Source organism: Trichechus manatus, unplaced genomic scaffold (assembly GCF_000243295.1).
Source record: "Trichechus manatus latirostris isolate Lorelei unplaced genomic scaffold, TriManLat1.0 scaffold00084, whole genome shotgun sequence".
In the NCBI taxonomy this organism is placed as follows: Eukaryota; Metazoa; Chordata; class Mammalia; order Sirenia; family Trichechidae; genus Trichechus; species Trichechus manatus.
Window position 1 is genome coordinate 10,814,355 of NW_004444020.1, and position 19,272 is coordinate 10,833,626.

Sequence of the window (19,272 nt, forward strand, 5' to 3'; positions counted from 1 at the left end):
GAGAATTCTACCACTGAACTACCACTACCCTCCAGATCACGGATAAAACCAGTTGCTGCTGAGTTGATTTCCACTCATGGCAACCCCATGTTTCAGAACAGAACTGTGCTCCATAAAGCTTTTATGGCTGTGAACTTCTGGAAGGAGATTACCAGGTCTTTCTTTCAAGGTGCCTCTGGATGGATTCCAATAGCCAACCTTTTGGTTAGCCAGCCGAGGGTGTAACCATTTGTGCCACCCAGGGACTCCTGGTCATTGATACAGCTTATTGAAAAAAAAAAAAAAAAAAAAAAAAACCATTGCCAGTGAGTGAATTCCCACTCATAGTGACCCTATAGGGCAGAGTAGTATCAGTGATTCTCAAAGTGTGGTCCCTGGACTAGCAGCAACATATTTCCTGGGAACTTGGAATAAATGCAAATTCTTGAGCCCCATCCCAGACCTACTAAACAGAAACTCTAGGGCGAGGCCTAGCAATCTCTATTTTAACAAGCCTTCAGGAGATTCTGATGCACAGGATAGCTTCCCCTCTTGTGTGGCTGCAGGATCCTTCTCTGCAGATGACTGCCAAATCTCTCTAGGTTTCCAAACCAAAGCCAAACTCACTGCCCTCGAGTTGATTCCTATTCATAGTGACCCTATAGGACAGAGTAAAACTGCCCTATAGGGTTTCCAAGACTATAATCTTTACAGAAGCAAACTGCCGCATCTTTCTCGCCTGGAGGGGCTGAGGGTTCATACCACCAATCTTTTGGTTAGCAGCTGAGCACTTAACCATTGCACAACCAGGGCTGCTTCTCTAGTGCTCCAGTGAGTCTAATTAATCATTTCCGCGGGGCCAAAGTGCTTTGGTGGTGGTCTAGTTGATGGGCAATATGGCATACTGCCTGACACGGTTGTGGTAGGCATTTTCCCATATGATGGTGCTCAAAGCTGTCTTAGTTTTAGTTTTTATCTTGATGAAAATGTGCAACATTTTCATTACAATTGATTGGCAAATAGAACCCTAACTTGTGACAGTCAACTTCACAGCTTATCAGGTTTCGGGGTCTGTCTTGTTTCCTATGGCTGTAATACTTTTCCCCCCTGAGGCAGTGGGAGGAGGCAAGGAGACATTGAGGTGACCCTATTATAAAATGACAGGGGAGATGCAGGCCCTGCTCTCACTCATCTGCCCCCTCCTCTCCCTGCCAGGATGTTAATGAGAGCCTCTGGCCCCAGGAAGTACCAGGCCTGGGATGGGAGCAGTATGGTGCCTGAAGGAATGAGAGGTACAGACCCCAGAGGCATAGAGAGGATAATGAATGCCCAGTGCCAATCTCTAAACTGGGGAGAGAGAGCAATTTTAAGATGAATAGATGTTGATAGCAGCAACAGGTCACCAGAAACATCTTTCCCCCTCTTGTCCAGCTGCCTCAGTCAGGCGCCTTTCATATTTCTAGCGCCTCAGAATGTCATTCTGCGCTGTCTGGCATCCCTTTGAACTTGCTATGGGTGGTAGGTGCCCCAACCCCCCCCCCGCCCCTCCCTCCTTGCTTTGCCTCTGGAAGCAGGGAGAGAAGATCCAAGCTGATATCCTGTACAAAGAGTGGGGAGTGCCAGGTAGCGGATGTGGGAGCACAGCAGGGGCCCTGAGCCCTGTGGGGCTGAGGGAGGTGCTAGGACCAAGTTTTACAGATGCCAGAGGAGGGGGCAGCATTGCAGGGATATAGGGGCCAGTTGGAGGGTTCAGATGCAGAGTCAGGGCCACCCTAGGGCCTAGCGAGGCTCAGTGAAGCTGGTCTGTGGAGAGCCTCGAATGATCAGCTAAGAGTCTAAAAACAAAACTGTATATTGTAGACTGGGTGTAACCCATTGCCATTGACCCTATACGACAGAGTAGAACTGCTCCATGGGTTTCAAAGGTTATCAATCTTTACAGAAGCCGACTACCACATCTTTCTCCCATGGAGTGGCTGGAGGTTCGAACTGTCGACCTTTCGATTAGCACCCGAGCGCTTTAACCACTGCGCCACCGGGGCTCCTCTGACTGGGTGCAGTAAACAGGTTTTAGGTGATGTTTATCCGTGACAAGCCAGCTGTCCACATCCCTCGGTGAGTCATAATCCGCCTGGGACAGCACCTGGTCCACCGGGTTCTGCTCGGGCCTTGGCGACTGCCCACGATGGGTAACGCCTGCGCAGGTGCTGGGATCCAGAGTTCCCTCACCGGCTGATTCCTCTCCAGAGTCTGCAGGTCCCCCGGTCCTTGCCTGGCCCCGCCCTCTGTCACCTGGGCTAGTCGCTGGGGGCGGAGACATCCGGAACTGCGGACCCCACCCGAAGAAGAGCGCCTAGGCGGCCCAACCCTGCTCACTGCATAGCCAGGCCCGGCGTTCTAGCGCACCGCGGAGAACTCGGATCACGGAGACAGCTCTGCCACTCCCGGCAGGACAGGAGCTGCGCCGCGGCCGGGTCTTGTGATTGGACAGATGAGTCCGGGCGTCAGGGTGCTTGGATCTGAGTTCTGGTAAATTTCCTGGAAAGGAGAAGACGGCGCCGACGAGATGCAAGCGGAGGAGCCCTGCGCCCCCAAAGTCCCCGAAGCCCCTTGTGCCCCCGACGCCCTCGGTGTCCAGGGAGCCCAGCGGGCGCCCAGCCCCGAGCCGTGTCTGTCCAGCCAGTTGCTGCCCGAGCTTTACACTTTCGTGGCGCGCGTGCTGTTCTACCTGGCCCCTGTCTACCTAGCCGGCTACCTGGGGCTCAGCATAACCTGGTTGCTGCTGGGCGCCTTGCTGTGGATGTGGTGGCGCAAGAACCGCGACGGGAAGCTCGGGCGCCTGGCGGCCGCCTTCAAATTCCTAAACAACGAGCGCCAGTTCATCAGCCGCGAGCTGCAGGGCCAGCACCTGCCCACCTGGGTGAGCCGGGCGGAGCCTAGCGGGGGGCGGATGCCTGTCGAGGTGCGGAAAAACCTGCGGTAGGCTCAGGAGTCTGGGCGCGCAAACCTGAGAGCGCCAGGGGGGAGCCCCCGGGACGTACACACCCCATCCCCTACTGCTCCCGGCGCACTGACCCCTCGGGCTGTGGCCATGCCGATCGCCGCGGCGCCCTTCGCTCACCCTCGTCCCCACCTCTGGTCCTATTGAGCTGGGAGAGGGGGACCTGGGTTTGCTAAGGACCACAGAGCCTGAGAGAAAAGTCACGGGCAGGCTACACACAGGGGAAAACAAGGGCGTCTGGGGCTCTGCAAAGTTACATGCAAGGGAAACAGCACCCGCCGGCTGATTGCCAGAAAGAACCCAGAGCGCAAAACTTTCATGGACAAATCAGCCTGGACGGAAAAGGGACTCAGATTCCCTTTAACTGAGGCAAGGACAGAGGCTGGAGGTGGTAGCGGGGTTCAGCGCGCAGGGGCGGGGGGGGCGATGCTAGGATGGGAGTGGTGGGATGGGACTGAGAGCTGCGGAAGTGGCCGGGGTTGCGTTCGCTCTTTAACAGGCTTCTTTTGCTCCCTCGCCGGTGGGGATGCTCAGACTCGCGCAGACTCTTACACACACACACCAGCGCCGAATCATGGGTTTCCCAAGCGATCCTGGTTCTGAAAATCACCTGGCCCGCTTGCTTAAATAAGCAGGTTCCCGGGCCCCACCCCAGACTTCCTGGAATCAGAATCTCCCAGCGTGGCACCGAGACACCCTAGGTAATTCTTACGATCAGGTGGGTTTGAGAAACACTGGCAAGAGTGGATTTGAGTTCATTTCCAAGCATTGGTCTGCAGCAAACCTATTCTTCTGGGTGCTGGGGGTTCCAGCTTCTCAGATTTCCTCCAGATACACTCAGACCCACAGGGGGAAACGTCCAGAGGCAGCCAGACCACTCATTTCTATGGGCCTGAGGACTGTACTCTAAAACTCAGTCCAGTCAGAGGCCCTCCACACCTGCGCATGGCATTACCCTCCAAAATGGGGGTGTGAGAAGGAAATATTAGAATGGCTTATTTATAAGTATTTTATGTTAAACAAAGAGAAACTATGCCTTACTAATATTTACTATGGAGTCCCTGGGTGGTGCAAATGATAGCCATGAGTTGGGATGGACTTGATGGCAACTGGTTAATATTTAATATATGAACTGACAGTAAAGCTTTGTAAATAGGTATACATACATTGAGAACGAGAGGCCAAAGGCTTGTAGTGATAAGAGTACACACACACACATACACACAAAACATAGTGACAACTTTCCTTGTGTAGCAGCCAAGGGGGCAATGTTTCATGCCTGTCTCCCTCAGACTTTCATCATCCTAGTTGTTCTGTGGGTGCTTGTGATTATGAAAGGTGTGGACCTGGAGAATAGGCTGGACCACCTTTGTTCACTGTTGAGAGAGCCTAGGCCACCTGTCAGACCTCTACTGTGACCCCTGTGGTGGCCTCAGACCACGAATGTGAGCCCATAAGTCCTGGCCATGTGACAGCCCTTCCTTTCTCCTCCTTCCTGTGTTAGGGAGGCCTCTAGACACTTAACTGTATGCAAAATTATGAAACTGGGCCAAGAATCATATCCCATGGGGACATTGACAACCACCATCCTCCACATACATCATGGAGATCCTTCTGGCCTCTCTTGGTTGGAGAAGCAACATGGACCTAGCCAATAGGGAGCTCAGCCTGATGGGTGAGACAGAAAGAAGGAAGGTACCTCCTGGGTTTTCTTTCACCCCACAAACCATACCCTAGGCCTGACCCAGCTGGGCATAGGGACACATAGAAGGGGGTGATGATGTCTCTTCTACCAAGGGGGCAGTCTCAGGCCGGAGGCAGATGCTTAACAGGCAATTGCTGTAGAGGTCTTGGGAAAACTGGAGACAGGAGTCTGAACAGGATCCAGTCAGGGGTCCAAGGCTTGGAGTGAAGGAGACTCTACCTGGTATCCAGATCAGATGGCCCCCAGATTATAACCTCCTGACTCTTTGGCTTTCTGGTTGGCTTGGCTGGCCAGCTTGGAGGGCCAGGATTGGATAGCCTTTTGGATTGAGGCAGTGATGCTGCAAAGGGCACTCCAGGCAGAGGGAACCTTGTGAGCAAAGCATGGAGGCATGACATGGCTGGTACATGAGGAAGTACCCTGTGGTTTGGCTGGCTGAAGTGCAGGGGGTGTAATCGGGGTTGGTATACAGCGGCCAGATCAAGGCAGGCTTGATGAAGGTTGGGCCTGATTCTGAATGTTGCCTGCAACCTGCGAAGGATTTGGAAAAGCTCTGCAGAAAGCAGCGAGTCAAGGAGTAGTGAGTCTGGAGGAGAGACCTGTTGGGAGACCTATAGAAGGTCTGAGTCAAGATGGTAGCAGTGAGGACCAAGAAGAGGGAATGAGCAATGTGCAGAAGGGGGGATCTAGATACTTGGTGGCCTCTAAAGTAGGAGTGAGGGAGGGATCCAGGGGTCTTCCAGGATACTTTCTGGTTTGAAGAGTTGGGCGCCCATTCTGTAACTGGGAATCCAGCACAGGAAGCAGGTTTGGGAGGTTAGTTGTCTATGTAAACACCTATGAAGCGCATACAAATAATGCAAATGTGGGCTTTTCCACCAGCCTCATGAAAGTTTCCAAGCCTAGGGATGATGTGGAGAAGCTGGAACGTGCTTGGGCGAATATCCTTCTCCCTTCCTCTCTCTTCCTCCCTGGGAACACATAAGGTTTATGGAGACAGAGAGTGGCATGGCCCTGGGTGTGGTGGGGGCAGTGCAGCTGAATGAATGATGAATGGGTATCACTATCATCACCTGTGGGCCTTTCAGCATGCCTTCTTCCCTGTTTTAAGCACTGATTTCCTTGCATAGGAGAGATGATTATGACCTCCTCTGGTATAAAGAAATATTTTTACAAATTAACAGATGTCAAATGAATAGTGGGGGGTTTGAAGAAAAGTTGAGGGTCTTGAGAGCCTCATATGGGGCTACCAGACTCATGCCTGCCTTGCACAGTTGTGCAAGTGGTACCCTGTACAATAGCACCCAGTGAGGGGTTGTCTATCTAGCCTACCTGCTGCTTGCCAACCTGTGGGCTAGGGGCTGTGTCTACTTGGAAAGGGTACCTTTTACTAATTTGCACCAAGTCTCTGTGAGGAGGGGTTCCAGGAAGGTGGAGGCCAAGGCCAGGCTGAACTGGAGCAGAAAGGCACTCACTGTCCTTTGCCATGCCTTGGCAGACATTATTAGTTAATTATCAATCGAGCAGTTCTTTCCTGCCCAATCTTAGACTCCTTCTCAACTCATTGCTCCAGGTTGCTGCCTCCAGGTGGTCATGGAAATTGTCAGGGGTGGGGACTATGCACAGCATAGTAACAAGAGTGTGGGCCCTTGACAGTAAGGAGCTGGGTGAAATCCCCACTCCACCACACATTGAACTGTAGACCTTGGGTAAATCGCGAAACCTCTCAGTTTCCACAAGTGCACAATGGGGATGATGTTATCAGCTGTTTGAGTTGTGGTGAGGTTGCGTGTTTGTAAAGTCGCTTACACAGAGCCAGGCACAAGTGAGTGCCCCGCAGGGGGTGTCACTTTATTCTCAATTTTCCAGGCCTCCTAATTCTACCTTTTTCTACTATGAAATTAATGACTAAGTGTCCCAGCAACAAACATGTTTTGTTGGGCAGTGGATGACTGCAGAGGGGTGAAGCAAGTTGGAGGAATGTATAGACATGTCAGTGAAACTCTGTCCTGTTCCCCTGGACTTGTTGCCTTAGAATCCTGGAATTCCAGCTGTGGTGACTTTTGAACTTCAGAGCTGGTCCTTAGTGCTCTGGGCTTCTCAAGACCCTTCTTGGGGTAACCTTTGCTGCTTCACTGCCCCAACTACGTCCCATGCCGTTGTTGGAAATTCTGCAGGAGGCTTCAGTCTTGGACTTGTGTGCTTGATCAGCCCCCTCACTGATCCTTTCATTTACAGGTTATTCATTGAGCCATGTGCAAGTGCACCAGGGCTTTGAATCTGAATCTGTTAGTTTTGGTTCAAACCTTTGCTGACAATTTGCATTTCTAACAAGTTCCCAGGAAATAACACATAAAAATCATCTGGAGATCTTGTTAAAATGTAGATTCTGATTCAGTACATCTGGGTGGAAATGCAAATTCCCAGCAGGGAACTTGTTAGAAATGCAAATTCTCAGCAAAGGTTTGAACTGGGAAGAACGAGTTCGAATTCTGAAGTGCACCAATTGGCTGATTGGTTTGTTTCTCAGATATTTCTTTTGGCCCTGGCTCTCTGCCATGACTGGGCTGTTGTGAGGAGGGAAGTTCGGTGAAAGCCTCTCCTGGCTCCAGGTCAGGTGGGATGTGTACAGGGAATGAAGGCCAATTGGTAGGAAAATGACCTGAGGCAGGGTAGAAAGGGGAAAGAACTGTCAGAAAACTTGTCATTTTGTCTGTCTGTTGGGTCTTGACGGGGCTTGCTGTCTGCTAGCAATCAGCTGGCAGCTTTGGTAGGGACAATTAACTCTGTTTATCTGCTAGAGTGGGGGTGGTGGTGATGTGATGTGGTGGGAGGCTATGGGCTTGGAGTCTGATGCTTACTCACTGCTGGACGTTGAGAAGGAGCTGTCACCTGTCTTTCCTCCAATATCCTATGAAAGTAAGGAAGCTAAAGGAGATGCTCTGTGGGTCTGTAGGAGTCTGCCATAATTAATCAGTTCCAAGCTGGCTTTTCTCTGGTGCCACACAGCCCACATTCCCCAAACCTTATTGCCCCCACTATATAAGTGGGTGTGTGCTGGGGATGCTGGCTGAGGCCAGCGCCAGGGAAAGGCAAAACATTCACACAAAGCAACAGGCACTCCAGAGGCTCCCAGCAGTGTCCCTAGGACTGTCCCCTCCAACCCCCACCAGCCATTCATGCAGTCATAGGAACTGAGAGCTTTGCTTTCCTGGTGCTGAGAGTTTAATATTCTTTCTGTGGGGTGAGCAGTGATTATTCTAGGGCCCAGGCTCTCATGGTCTGTCCTGTACAGAGACTTTAGTTAATTAGAGGAAGTAAATGCAGTGACAGCTCCAAGCTAATCTGGCCACTCTCAAATTAGACTACAGAGTTGAATTCTTGACTCCATTGCCAAGAGACATGAGACCTGGTCTTAAACATCAGGACTAGTTGGAGGCTGACTGGAGTTGGAGGACTTCTTATCGGTGAGACCCCTGCAGCCTTGTGAGGTCATTCAAACTGGCTTGGAGTCAGGTCTGTCCTCAGGAAAGAAGAGGCACAGCAGGTTCTAGTCATGCTTCTTGGGTCTCTGCCCCATGTCTTAATGATGCTTCATGTACTCATCATGTCCTGAGCCAGGGTGGGGCAATAACAGCGACAGAATGTGGGCCACCCTGCCTCCCAACCTAAGACATGGATCTTAGGCATCCATGTGTTCATTCCTGTACTCAATCAGCAAACGTTTATTGAGGGCTTGCACAATGTTGCAAGGCTGGGTTCCGACATGAGGAACTCACAGGCTAGGTGGGGATTCAGGGATTCAGCCCAGGAGAACAACCTTTTCTGATACAGTGTGATTAGTCCTAGGAGGTGGGTAGTCCAAGCTGCTAAGAAAGCACAGGAAAGAGGAGTAACCCAGGCTGGAAGTAGCCCAGAAAGCCTTCTTGAAGGAAGAGGCACTATGGCTTTGCCGGCTGTGATAGGAGTGAGGGTCTCTGGGCCAAAGTTTTCCGTAAATCTGGTCATTTGAGTTCATCACCGCACCCTGGAGTGAGCAGATTTTGGGGTAGTAATTAACAATAAGCAAACTTACATGAGACTGACAAACCAGATGCCCACTGCTTAATTTACAAGGGAGTTGAATCTTTCTGGGACAGAAGCATCCAGAGCAGCCTTTTTCCAAGCCAAGTGCTAGAGGATCTGAGTAATTAGGAGGTCATTCAGGGGGTGTGGATCAGGGCCAAGGGTGAGGACAGACCCTTTCCTTCTTCTGTTGAGACCTCTCTCCAGTGGACAAGAAGGTGTGGATAGTTCATTACCAGCTTCCACTGGCCTCCTGGTCCAGAGCCTTGGTGGCAGGCAGAGATGGCACTTTATGTGGGAATGACCCTGGTGACTTTGGAGGAGCCCCTGAGAGATGTGAGCTGCCCCCTAATAACCTGTGAAGGCCACAGCTCAGCTACATGGGTGGCAGAGGACTAGGGCCTGGCCTTCCCTTCCTCCCATCTCTCCAATCAGAGTTACTGCTCCTGGAAAGGTGCCAGGGATTTTTAAATCTCAGGAAACCTAGAGCACAAAAGTGTTCACATGTCCTTGAGGAAAGTAATTTCCTTTTTCTTCTCCTTCTTTACTGCAAACACTGAACAGGGAGTTAAGATGTTTTCTGACCCGTTTTAGAAACTATTAAAGGGACAAAGCAACATTCTCTTTACATGCCCAGTACCTCCTCCCAACAACAACAACAAAAGTCCTGGACCAGATGCCTTCATTGGGGAATTCTGCCAAACATTTAAAGAAAAACACTAGTTCTGCTCAAACTCTTCCAAAAACTGGAGGAGAAAGGAATATTCCCTAACTCATACTATGAGGACAGTGTTACCCTTACACCAAAGCCAGACGAAGACAACACAAGAAAACTACAGACCAATATCCCTTATGAATATAAATGCAAAAATCCACAACAAAATACTAGCAAACCAAATTCAACAGCATATTAAAAAAATTATACACAATGACCAAGTGAGATTTATTCCAGGAATGCAAGCGTGGTTTAATGTTAGAAAATTAGTGTAATACACCACATTAATAGAACAAAGGAAAAGAATCACATGATCACCTCTCAATCGATACAGAAAAGGCAATTGATAAAACCCAGTACCTTTCATGTCAAAAACACTCAACAAGACAGGAAAAGAAAGGAAATTCTCAGTATGGTTAAGGGCATTTATGAAAAACCCACAGCCTACCTTATACTCAATGGAGAAAGAGTGAGAGCTTTCCCCTTAAGATCAGGAACAAGACAAGGCTACCCACTCTCTCCACTGCTATTCAATATTGTACTAGAAGTCCTAGCCCGAGCAATAAGGCAAAAAATAAATAAATAAATAACCGGTATCCAAACTGTAAAGGAAGAAGTAAAACTATCCCTGCTTACAGATAACATGATCTTATGTACAGAAAATCCTAAAGAACCCACAAGAAAAATTCTAGAGCTAATAGAGGAATTCAGCAAAATTGCAGGGTACAAGGTCAATACATGCCCTGCACCTCAAGTCAAGGATATGAGACTTAAATCCCTCAGGGCACACAGGGACTCTGGGCCAGGTCTGCCAGCCCTATCCCTGCAGGAGGTTAGGGTGTCCATTATGCCCAAGAAGCCCCCTCCCTTTGTGCCATGAGCCATTAGTCCTCAAAAACACTCAGAGTAAAAGCCGAGGATCTTCTCTTTCTCTTCTTCTTTTAAGACTCTAGACTCATACACTCCATTCCTTTGTCCATTTTGTGTTTAAATTTTTAAGATAACTTTTTCCTGGTTATAAAAGTATTCCCACTGTAGAATATTTGGAAAGAACCTAAAAGTAAAAATTAAAGCAAGCATTTACAATCCCTCCATTCAGAGATACGTCCTGATATTTGGTTGTACTTCCTTTATATAGGAAAGCATATGAAAACAGTTTTTAAACTTTTAACCTTTTTCTATTTCTTCATTCTTCTTTTTTATGTTCTTAGCATTTGTCTCAGTTATCTAGTGCAGCTGTAACAGAAATATCACAAATGGGTGGCTTTAGAGAACAGTTAATTTCTTTTCTCACAGTTCTGGAGGCCGAAAGTCCAAATGAGGGTCTCAGCTGTGTTTGATTCCTGCCTTGTAGGTAGTCCTGGGTGTTCCTTGGTTCCTTGGCTTGTAGACGATCCTCACATGGCATCTGTCTTCCCTTGTGTGCATCTCTGTGTATAATTTGCTGTTTTTGTAACTCAGAAGTGATTACATTTAGAACCTATCCTACTCAAGTATGATCTAATTAACCTAACAAAGAAAACCCTATTTCCAAGTAGGATCCCACCCACAGGTATAGTGGTTAAGATTTCAACACGCATTTTCAGGTGGTGGCACAATTTAATCCATAACAGTGTTATATTACAGGTTTTGTCCAAAAACATTTTTAGGACAGTAGTATTGGTTACTGTGAATATACCATAAGTTACTTAACTATTTCTGTAATATTGATGATTTATGTTGTCTCCAAGTTTTCCTTATTCATATGGTCTGCTGAGGAGCGTGGTATTTCCTATATCCATCTGAAATTTTTCTCTCTGGCCTGCCCAGTCTGGTTCCCTTGGCTCATCCTTCAATCTGAGATCAGGCACCCCTCTAGAACCCTTCTCCTCAGGCTCCCACAGTACCCTGAGCACCGGGTACTGAGCATTGGGCCTCTATCACTCCGCTTTCAATACTGATTTACACCTACCCGTTTTTATGTCTGACTTCTCCACCAGACTGAATGTTCTTTTAGGGTAAGATGTGTTTTTTGTTCATCTCTGCCCTCAGCTCCTAGCTCATCGCCCAGTACATAAACTCTTAATAAAAATCTGTTAAATGGATGGTATAGTGAGTGCCTGCTATTTAAATCTTAGTCCATGTTTCTCGATTTTCTTATTATAGCTTCCTAAAAGTGAAACTGATATGTCAACACTTATGAACATTTTAGACTCTTTTGCCCATTTCACTGTGGCCTTACCAGCAACTGTATTATCCTTTTTGGACCTTTATTAGTTTGATAAGCAAGAGAACAAGTTTTTCTACCTCTAGACATTACCAAAACTAACTGGATCATTGAACTCTCTGCCAAATTATGATGTCATCCTTGTCCCCTGTGGACTGATCAGGCAGCCCTCCTCTGCTCTGAGCCTTTACGCCTTGGCAAAGGGTGACAGGCTCTCGGGCCCCAGAGTTCTCATCACTGACAAGAACTGCCTTTGGGGTTTCATCTGTTCAGTTCTTTTTCTGCTGACCAGATTATATTTAGACCACTTTGTAGGCTACGTGGTTGTCGAGGAGCTTGTGGTTTGTAGAACAGTGCCAGGCAAAATTTCAAGTTGGCAGAGAAATTATTCCCCTTAAAGCACTTTTAGCAGTGTACTTTTAGGCAGAATACTGGGCAGATTTAAAAGGAGTTTTCATGGTGAAATGTTTACATCCCAAAGACAGAGGGGGAAGAAAAAAGGAACAAAAGACTGTGCTTCATCGGAGAAAAGTGAATGAAATTGAGGGAATGTTTTCCTTGTAAAGCACAGAATGGGCACCCACAGAGCAGTGTGTTATCTCAGGAAGACGGGAGCCAACTTGAAGTCCAGTGTAGCCTCCTTTTGTAGGACACCCCTGCATCATGGACCTCATCTCTTTTGTGAGTATGGGGGAAGGGGTTGGCAATATCATTTTGAGTCAGCAGGTGGCAGGGGTGGGACGGAGGGGAGGTAAGAAAACCTTTTGGAGCAGGGAAAAGCCATGAGGCCTTTTTTAGCAAAGAGGGAGTGTGTCTGGGGTGATGTCTATGTGCACACGTGATTGATTCTGTGTCTGTTGGTGTAGGTCTGAGTGTGCGTGTCTCTCCGTGCAGGTCTTTGTGTGTATTTGTGTTTGTGTGTGTACGTGTGTCCTAGTGTGTGTGTGTGTGTATATTTTGGTGCGTATGTCTCTGTGTGTACAACTTTGTGTATCTGTGTCTGTACATGGCTGCTCCCACTGGAAGAGCTACCATCCCCAGGAGGAGCGGTGGGACAGAATTCACATATTGACAGGGAGGCCCTTTAAGTGAAGCCCCCAGTCCCCCTGCCTCCTGAGAGGGTCCTGTGGCCAAAAGCTCATGTCAAGGCCTCCCACCCAACTCTAGACCCATCTGTGTCCCTATGTAGTCCTTGGCCCCGATGAGATGTAACCATTACTCTGCTCCATTTCCTCACTACTGTGAAATCATTTTTCCTAAAGGGTTTAATTAGGAAAGAAAACACAGACATCACCACCTGAAGATGAAGTATCAATGTGGGCCTCTCTGGAGGCCTCTGCCAGCTTGGAATTGTAACTTAGACTTGAGTTTGCTTTACAATCTGTATCTCCTCTCTAAGCTCTCTTTACTGCCACTCCCTTGACAATGTCTAAAAACTCTGTCATTAAAATATCAGCCCACTTTGCCTGGAAGACTTTGGCCCAAGTACACTAATACCAGCGAGAGGTGTGTTAGCACAGGGGCACCTCAGATAGGGGGAGGGAGGAGTGAACTATTTAAATATCTCTTGAGGGCTATTGCAGGAGCCCTGGTGTAGCAGTGGTTAAGTGCTAGGTTGCTACTGAAAGGTCCACAGTTCGAACCTACCAGCTGCTCCGCGGGAGAAAGATGTGGCAGTCTGCTTCCATAAAGATCACAACCTCCCAATGTCACAAAACAATGTGTATTAATTGTTTAATGAGAAACTTATTTGCTCTGTAAACCTTCATCTAAAGGACAATAAAAAATAATAATAATTAAAAAAAAAAAATCAAGGCCTTGGAAACCCTATGGGGCAGTTCTACTCTGTCCTATAGGATCGCTATGAGTCGGAGTCAACTTGAGGGCAACAGGTTTGGTTTTTGTTTTGGAGGAGTACTGCAGGAAGAATAGCAGGGATCTGAGATCCTGGTGACTTGACTGTGTGCTGGGCATTGTTGTAGGGGAAAAACATCACAAAGTTTAGTAAAACAAAAAGAAAGTTTTATTCAGCATATATTCAAAAGGGCAAAAGTGGGAAATGGACAAGCATGCTGCCACAGCCATGTCTGCCCGAGTCCTAGGAAATATCACAGAACAGACAAAAGTGGGAAAATGGACAAGCATGCTGCCACAGCCATGTCTGCCCAGAGTCCAAAGACCATTACAGAATCATCAGTATATATTAACATTACAAATGGGCAAAACCATTGAAAGCTTAGCCATTTCAGATTGGCTAGAAACTGTGATCCTACATTTTGAACTGTCTTTCTTAGTCATTGGTACAGGTTTCAGTAACCACAGTCAGGAGGGTCTTCATTGGTTCAACAAATTTCTATTCATTAAATGCTGATAGAAAAATATAAGAGTAGAAAGTCTTTTGTTTTTGTTTTTTTTTTGGCTTTATGTGAAAGTTTCCCTAAAAGATATTTTCCAGGATTATCTTAGCTATTGTCTTTATACCTCAGGGCCCAATTGATGTGTCCTTGTGAGTCCTTGTGAGCCCAGCTCCAGTTGGGTCATATTCTCTAATGTTCAAGGTCAGGAAATAATGATTCCAAATATTATTTTCTAAATCAGTATCATCGGAGTTTTCCAAGCCTGCTTTGGGGAAACAGTCACACCTGTACGCGTGTCAGGTCAGCGCACGCGTTTCTGCAGGGATGAACCTTGCTAGAGCTTGACCATGTCTATAGCACTAAACCATAAAAGTAGATTCACATCCATTATCTCACTTGATTATGAATCTCGGAAGAGAAGAAATTAACAGCTGCACTTTTATCAATCAGCTAGAAACCTGAGGCAGAAGGAAATTACCAGATAGTCAGGACCAGAACCCTGCTCCTAACCCTAACCCCATCTGCACTTTCTACTACTCCTGCTGGCTGGCCTAGCCACAGAAAGCCACAGAAAGCAAGTATGGATGGGGGTGGCTCGCCTTTTGGAGGTAAGAGCAGTACCCAGAGCGGGCAAGAGCATGATGTTGTCAAGTGTTTTTCACCTTCCAGCGAAATTTCCAACAAAAGTTGCTCCACAAAAGATACTCTTTGTAAAAAGAATTGTGTATTCCTACGAGTGACAGCTGGGGACACAGATTGTGACTTTGGAGCCCTAGTCAGGGACCCCCAGAGACAGAGGAGCCACCCTCTTCCAGGGCCTAAGCAGCAGGTGCACCAGCCTGGAATTGTTGGGTGCGACTCATAGCGAGCCCACATGTGACAGAGTAGAATTGCCCCATGGGGCTTTCTTGGCTGTAATCTTTAGGAAGCAGATCGCCAGGTCTTTTCTTCAACAGTGCGGCTGGTAGGTTCAAACCACCCACCTTTTGGGTAGCAGCCGAGGGCTTTAGCTATTGCACCACCATGGCTCCTGGACAGCCCTTTGCATTCATTGTCCCACACCTCCACTGCCATGATCAGAATAACCCGGGGAGCGCCTTGAAGATCCCGGTTTCCAGGCTCCTGTCTCAGTCCCCCAGAATTAAAATTTCTTAGGGCCATGACCAAGAATCTACATTTTAACGAGCTCTCTAGGTGGTATTTTTGTACATGAATGTTTGAGAATCATTGTCTGAGTCTAGCCCTTTGTATTGCTAGGTGGTGTAGGATGTCTCCTGCTTAGCTGATTCCAGAGATACTCAGATATTCCAAGGCCTCAAGGGGAATTGGACAAAACTTGCCTTCCTTTTCCGCCTTCTCTTTGTTTCCCTGGTGAGGGACAGACACAAGACAGAGGCTCTGATTGGGTCCCTTTGCCACGCCTCACTATGGAGCCCGCCCAATAGGTGGAGTTTCACGTGAGGGCGTTAGGTGCAGGGGCCCAGCACTGTTTATCTGTGTCCACAGATCTCGTCCAATCAGGGAAGGCTAGGGAAACAACCATCAACTGTGTTCTGTCTACTTGGCCTCAATATGTTACCTTCTATGCTCTCTTCTTTTTCTATTCTGCCCTCTCAGTGGTATCTTCCAAAGAACACTTACTAGAGAATATACTGGGCTTTGAGGCAGACAGAACTGGACACAGCCCAATGACCTTGTTCTTGGCTTGTACCTGAGGTCAAAGATTCAAAGTGAGCATGTCCAAGTACTGTACAACTTTCAACAAGCAAAAACCCATTGCTTTCAAGTTGATTCTGACTCATAGTGACTCTATAGGACAGAGTAGAAGTGCCCCATAGGGTTTCCAAGGAGGTCCTGGTGGATTCGAACTGCAGCGTAGCTCTTAACCACTACACCACCAGGTTTCCCTCATAGGGTATTAGGAAAATCAAATGAAAGTGCCTATGGAATGCCCTTTGTAAACTATAAAACATGGTCTGCCAATAACGGCTTAAGTCCCATGAGGGAAATCCTATGATAAATTAGGCTGAAAACTTAGTTGTATGTAAGATTTTCTTAAAAGGAGTGAGTGGAGTGGAAAAGCACAGACTTTTTGTGATTAGCTAGATCTGGGTCTGGGTGTCAGCTCCACCCTTTGCAGTCAGGTGGCTGTGTGTAAGTGACTTAACCTCTCTGAACCTCTCTCTTACCTGTAATGTGGGACTAATAAGGGATTAAGGTGAATATTAAATGACTTGAGATAACATGAACAACCTTTCAAAAAGATTGAAAATAAAATGGAAAAAGATACACACGGGCAACTTTGAAACAAAAGAAAGCTGGGATAGCAATTTTTGTATTAGACAATATAGACTATAACTCAAATATATCATAAAGACAAAGAGGGATGCTATATGCTCATAAAGAAGCAATAATTAAGAAAATATAATACTCATGGACATATATGTACAGCATAATATAACCCCGAAATATAAACCAACAATTGACAGAACTGCATGGAGTAGATAAAACAATGATTGGGCTTGGAAATGTTAATGCAGCCCCCTCTGGAAATGATAAATTAAGTGGAAGAAGAGTAAGCAAGTGTCAAGAATATTTGAAGGACATGATTAATAACTTGATCTGACATGAACAGTCACAAAAATTAATCATGTACCAGGCCACAAAGGAGCCCTGGTGGCACAATGGTTAAGAGCTACAGCGAGCTATGGCTGCTAACCAAAAGGTCAGCAGTTCAAATCCACAAGCCGCTCCTTGGAAACTCTATGGGGGCAGTTCTACTCTATCCTATAGGGTCGCTATGAGTAGGAATTGACTTGACAGCAACAGGTTTCAGGCCACAAAGGAATTCTCAATATATTCCAGTGAATTGACATCCTATAGACTGTTCAAATCATAAAGAAATGAAATTAGAAAACAACAATAAATGAATAGCTATAGAAATCTCACGTGACTGTATATTTGAAAACATTACTATTAGTAAAAACTCTTTAAGAGGAAGTCATAACATAAATTACAAAAAAAAAACACTGAGAGCAGAACAACAATGAAAACACTATGTCAAAAATTGTAGGGTGCAAATAAAGCTCTACTTAGAAGAAAATCTATAATTTTGAATATATTTATCATAAATCATAAAATAAGAAAAATTGAAAATAAATGATTCAACCATAAGACTCATAGAGTTCAATTCTACAAACATAAAAGGAGCAACAGATTTAGATCAAAGAAATAATAAGGAAGGGAATAATACACAAATGAAAATTAACAGCAATTCAAAAATAAAAAAAGGAAAACAACAAAAAAAGCTAGTCTTATAAAGAGGCTAACACAATAGTCAAAACTTTTAGCAAGATTAATCATGGAAAAAAAAGATGAAAATAAATGAAATACAGAATGAGAAAGGGAGAAATAATTACAAATACAACAGACTTAAAATTATAGAATATTATAAACAGTACATGTAGAAATTGTTGGATTGGTGAATGTTCTAATGTATATATTTGCAATAACAAAAATAAATTACAAAAAAGAAAATATTCTAAACAGCTATATACCAATAAATTTGAAAACCTGAATGAAATAGAAATATCTGGAAAAATATAAATGCCAAAATTACCACAATAAGGGATAATAGACCTTGAATACACTGTTAACCACTAAAGAAATAAAAATGGTAAGTTATTATCCTAAAAAAGCCTCAGGCCAAGATGGTTTCATAGGTAAAATCTACTAAATTTCATAGATCAGATAATTCCTATATTAAAAAGTTGTTTCAGAAAACAAGGTGATAGGAAAAGCTGTTCAAATCATTTTATGGTTTATTGTAAATATATCAAAACTGGATATAAATTGTACAACAACAAAAATTATAGATAGATAGATCAGTTTGAAGGTCCCTGGGTGGTGCAAATGGTTAAAGTTCTTGGCTGCTAACCAAAACATTGGAAGTTCAAGTCCACCCAGAGACACCTAAGAAGAAAGGCCTGACCATCTACTTCCGAAAAACTGTGTGGAGGACAGTTCTACTCTGACACGCCTGAGGTCACCATGAGTTGAAATCAACTTGATGGCACCTGGTCTGTTTTTTTTTTTTTTTTTAATTATCTAAATCAGTTTGAAAAAGAAGATGAAAACATCATAGTACTGGCACAGGAAAAGACAAACTAGCAGAACTAACTGAGTGACAAGTCCAGAAACACACCAAAGTATATATGAGAAGCTGGTTGTTGACGGAGGTAGCTTCACAAGTCGGATCGGAAAAGATGGATTTTATTTTCGGGGTGGGGGTGAGGCAGGGATTTGATTTTGGAAAATTGCGTTAGTGAGAATGTAAGGGGAGATAAAATTTTATCTCTATGTTAAAACATTCCAGAGCGACTATAGATGTAACTATGAAAGCTAAGACATAAAGCCAATAGATGAAAATGTAGAATAACTGAGAATTTGGATAGGGAAAGATTTCTTCCACAAGATCCAAAAAGGACCAATTATTAAAAAAAAAAAAAAAAGACTCGTTTGTCTACGTCAAAACGAGAAAGCATTGAATATGAGTAGTTACTCCGTAAGTATCTGTCTTCATGATTTCATGCCTTGTTTCAAATTTAGTCAGGGACTGCCACAAAAAATGAGTTATGACTCTAGCTTATCATTTCACTGGAGAGAGATGCAGGTGCTAAGATTCAGGTTGAGGAAGGGCCTCCAGGGGTCCTAAAACGATTAGTTATGTGAAGGTCTGAAATGCTGCTCTCTTCAGAGTGTTCAGACTAGCTCTTTGAGGAATCTCTTAGTGAGAAGCCTAAAATACAGGTGTAGGTGGCCAAGAGCGACTGTGAAAACGTAATCATTGTCTGCCTTGGGAATCCTTTGCTGCCCATACTTTCAAAGTGGGCATGGGTCCCACAATGCAAGGGGTGGGAAGATCATTGATACTTCACAACCAACCCTGACTGAACTCCAGAAACATGCCAGGAGCTTGTTAAAAATAAGTTGGAGGGCCCTGCTCTGGCGGACTCTGATTCAGTAGCTGTGGGACAGCTCAGGAATCTCCATCTGACCAGCTTCCAAGTGTGGCAGGGTTGCAGCCAGGGGTGATACAGGTCAGAATTCAGCTCCAGGGGTGCAGAACCACCTGGGGAGGGGGGTGCACATAAAGTGTGTGTGCAGGGTGAGGGGTGCACATAAGGTGTGTGTGGTGGGGGTGCCCATAAGGTGTGTGTGTATGGGGTGCACATAAGGTGTGTG

At 45.9% G+C, this 19,272-nt stretch overlaps 1 protein-coding gene across 1 annotated transcript in view; it reads left to right on the forward strand.

The window, feature by feature from the left end:
* Positions 1-2,545: 2,545 nt before the first annotated feature.
* ESYT3 (extended synaptotagmin 3) overlaps positions 2,546-19,272 on the forward strand; it is a 52,468-nt gene continuing 35,741 nt past the window's right edge. Inside the window, exon 1 of the mRNA XM_004381440.2 lies at positions 2,546-2,899. Within this exon, the coding sequence (XP_004381497.1) occupies positions 2,546-2,899 (354 nt within the window). The remainder of the gene's footprint in view (positions 2,900-19,272) is intronic.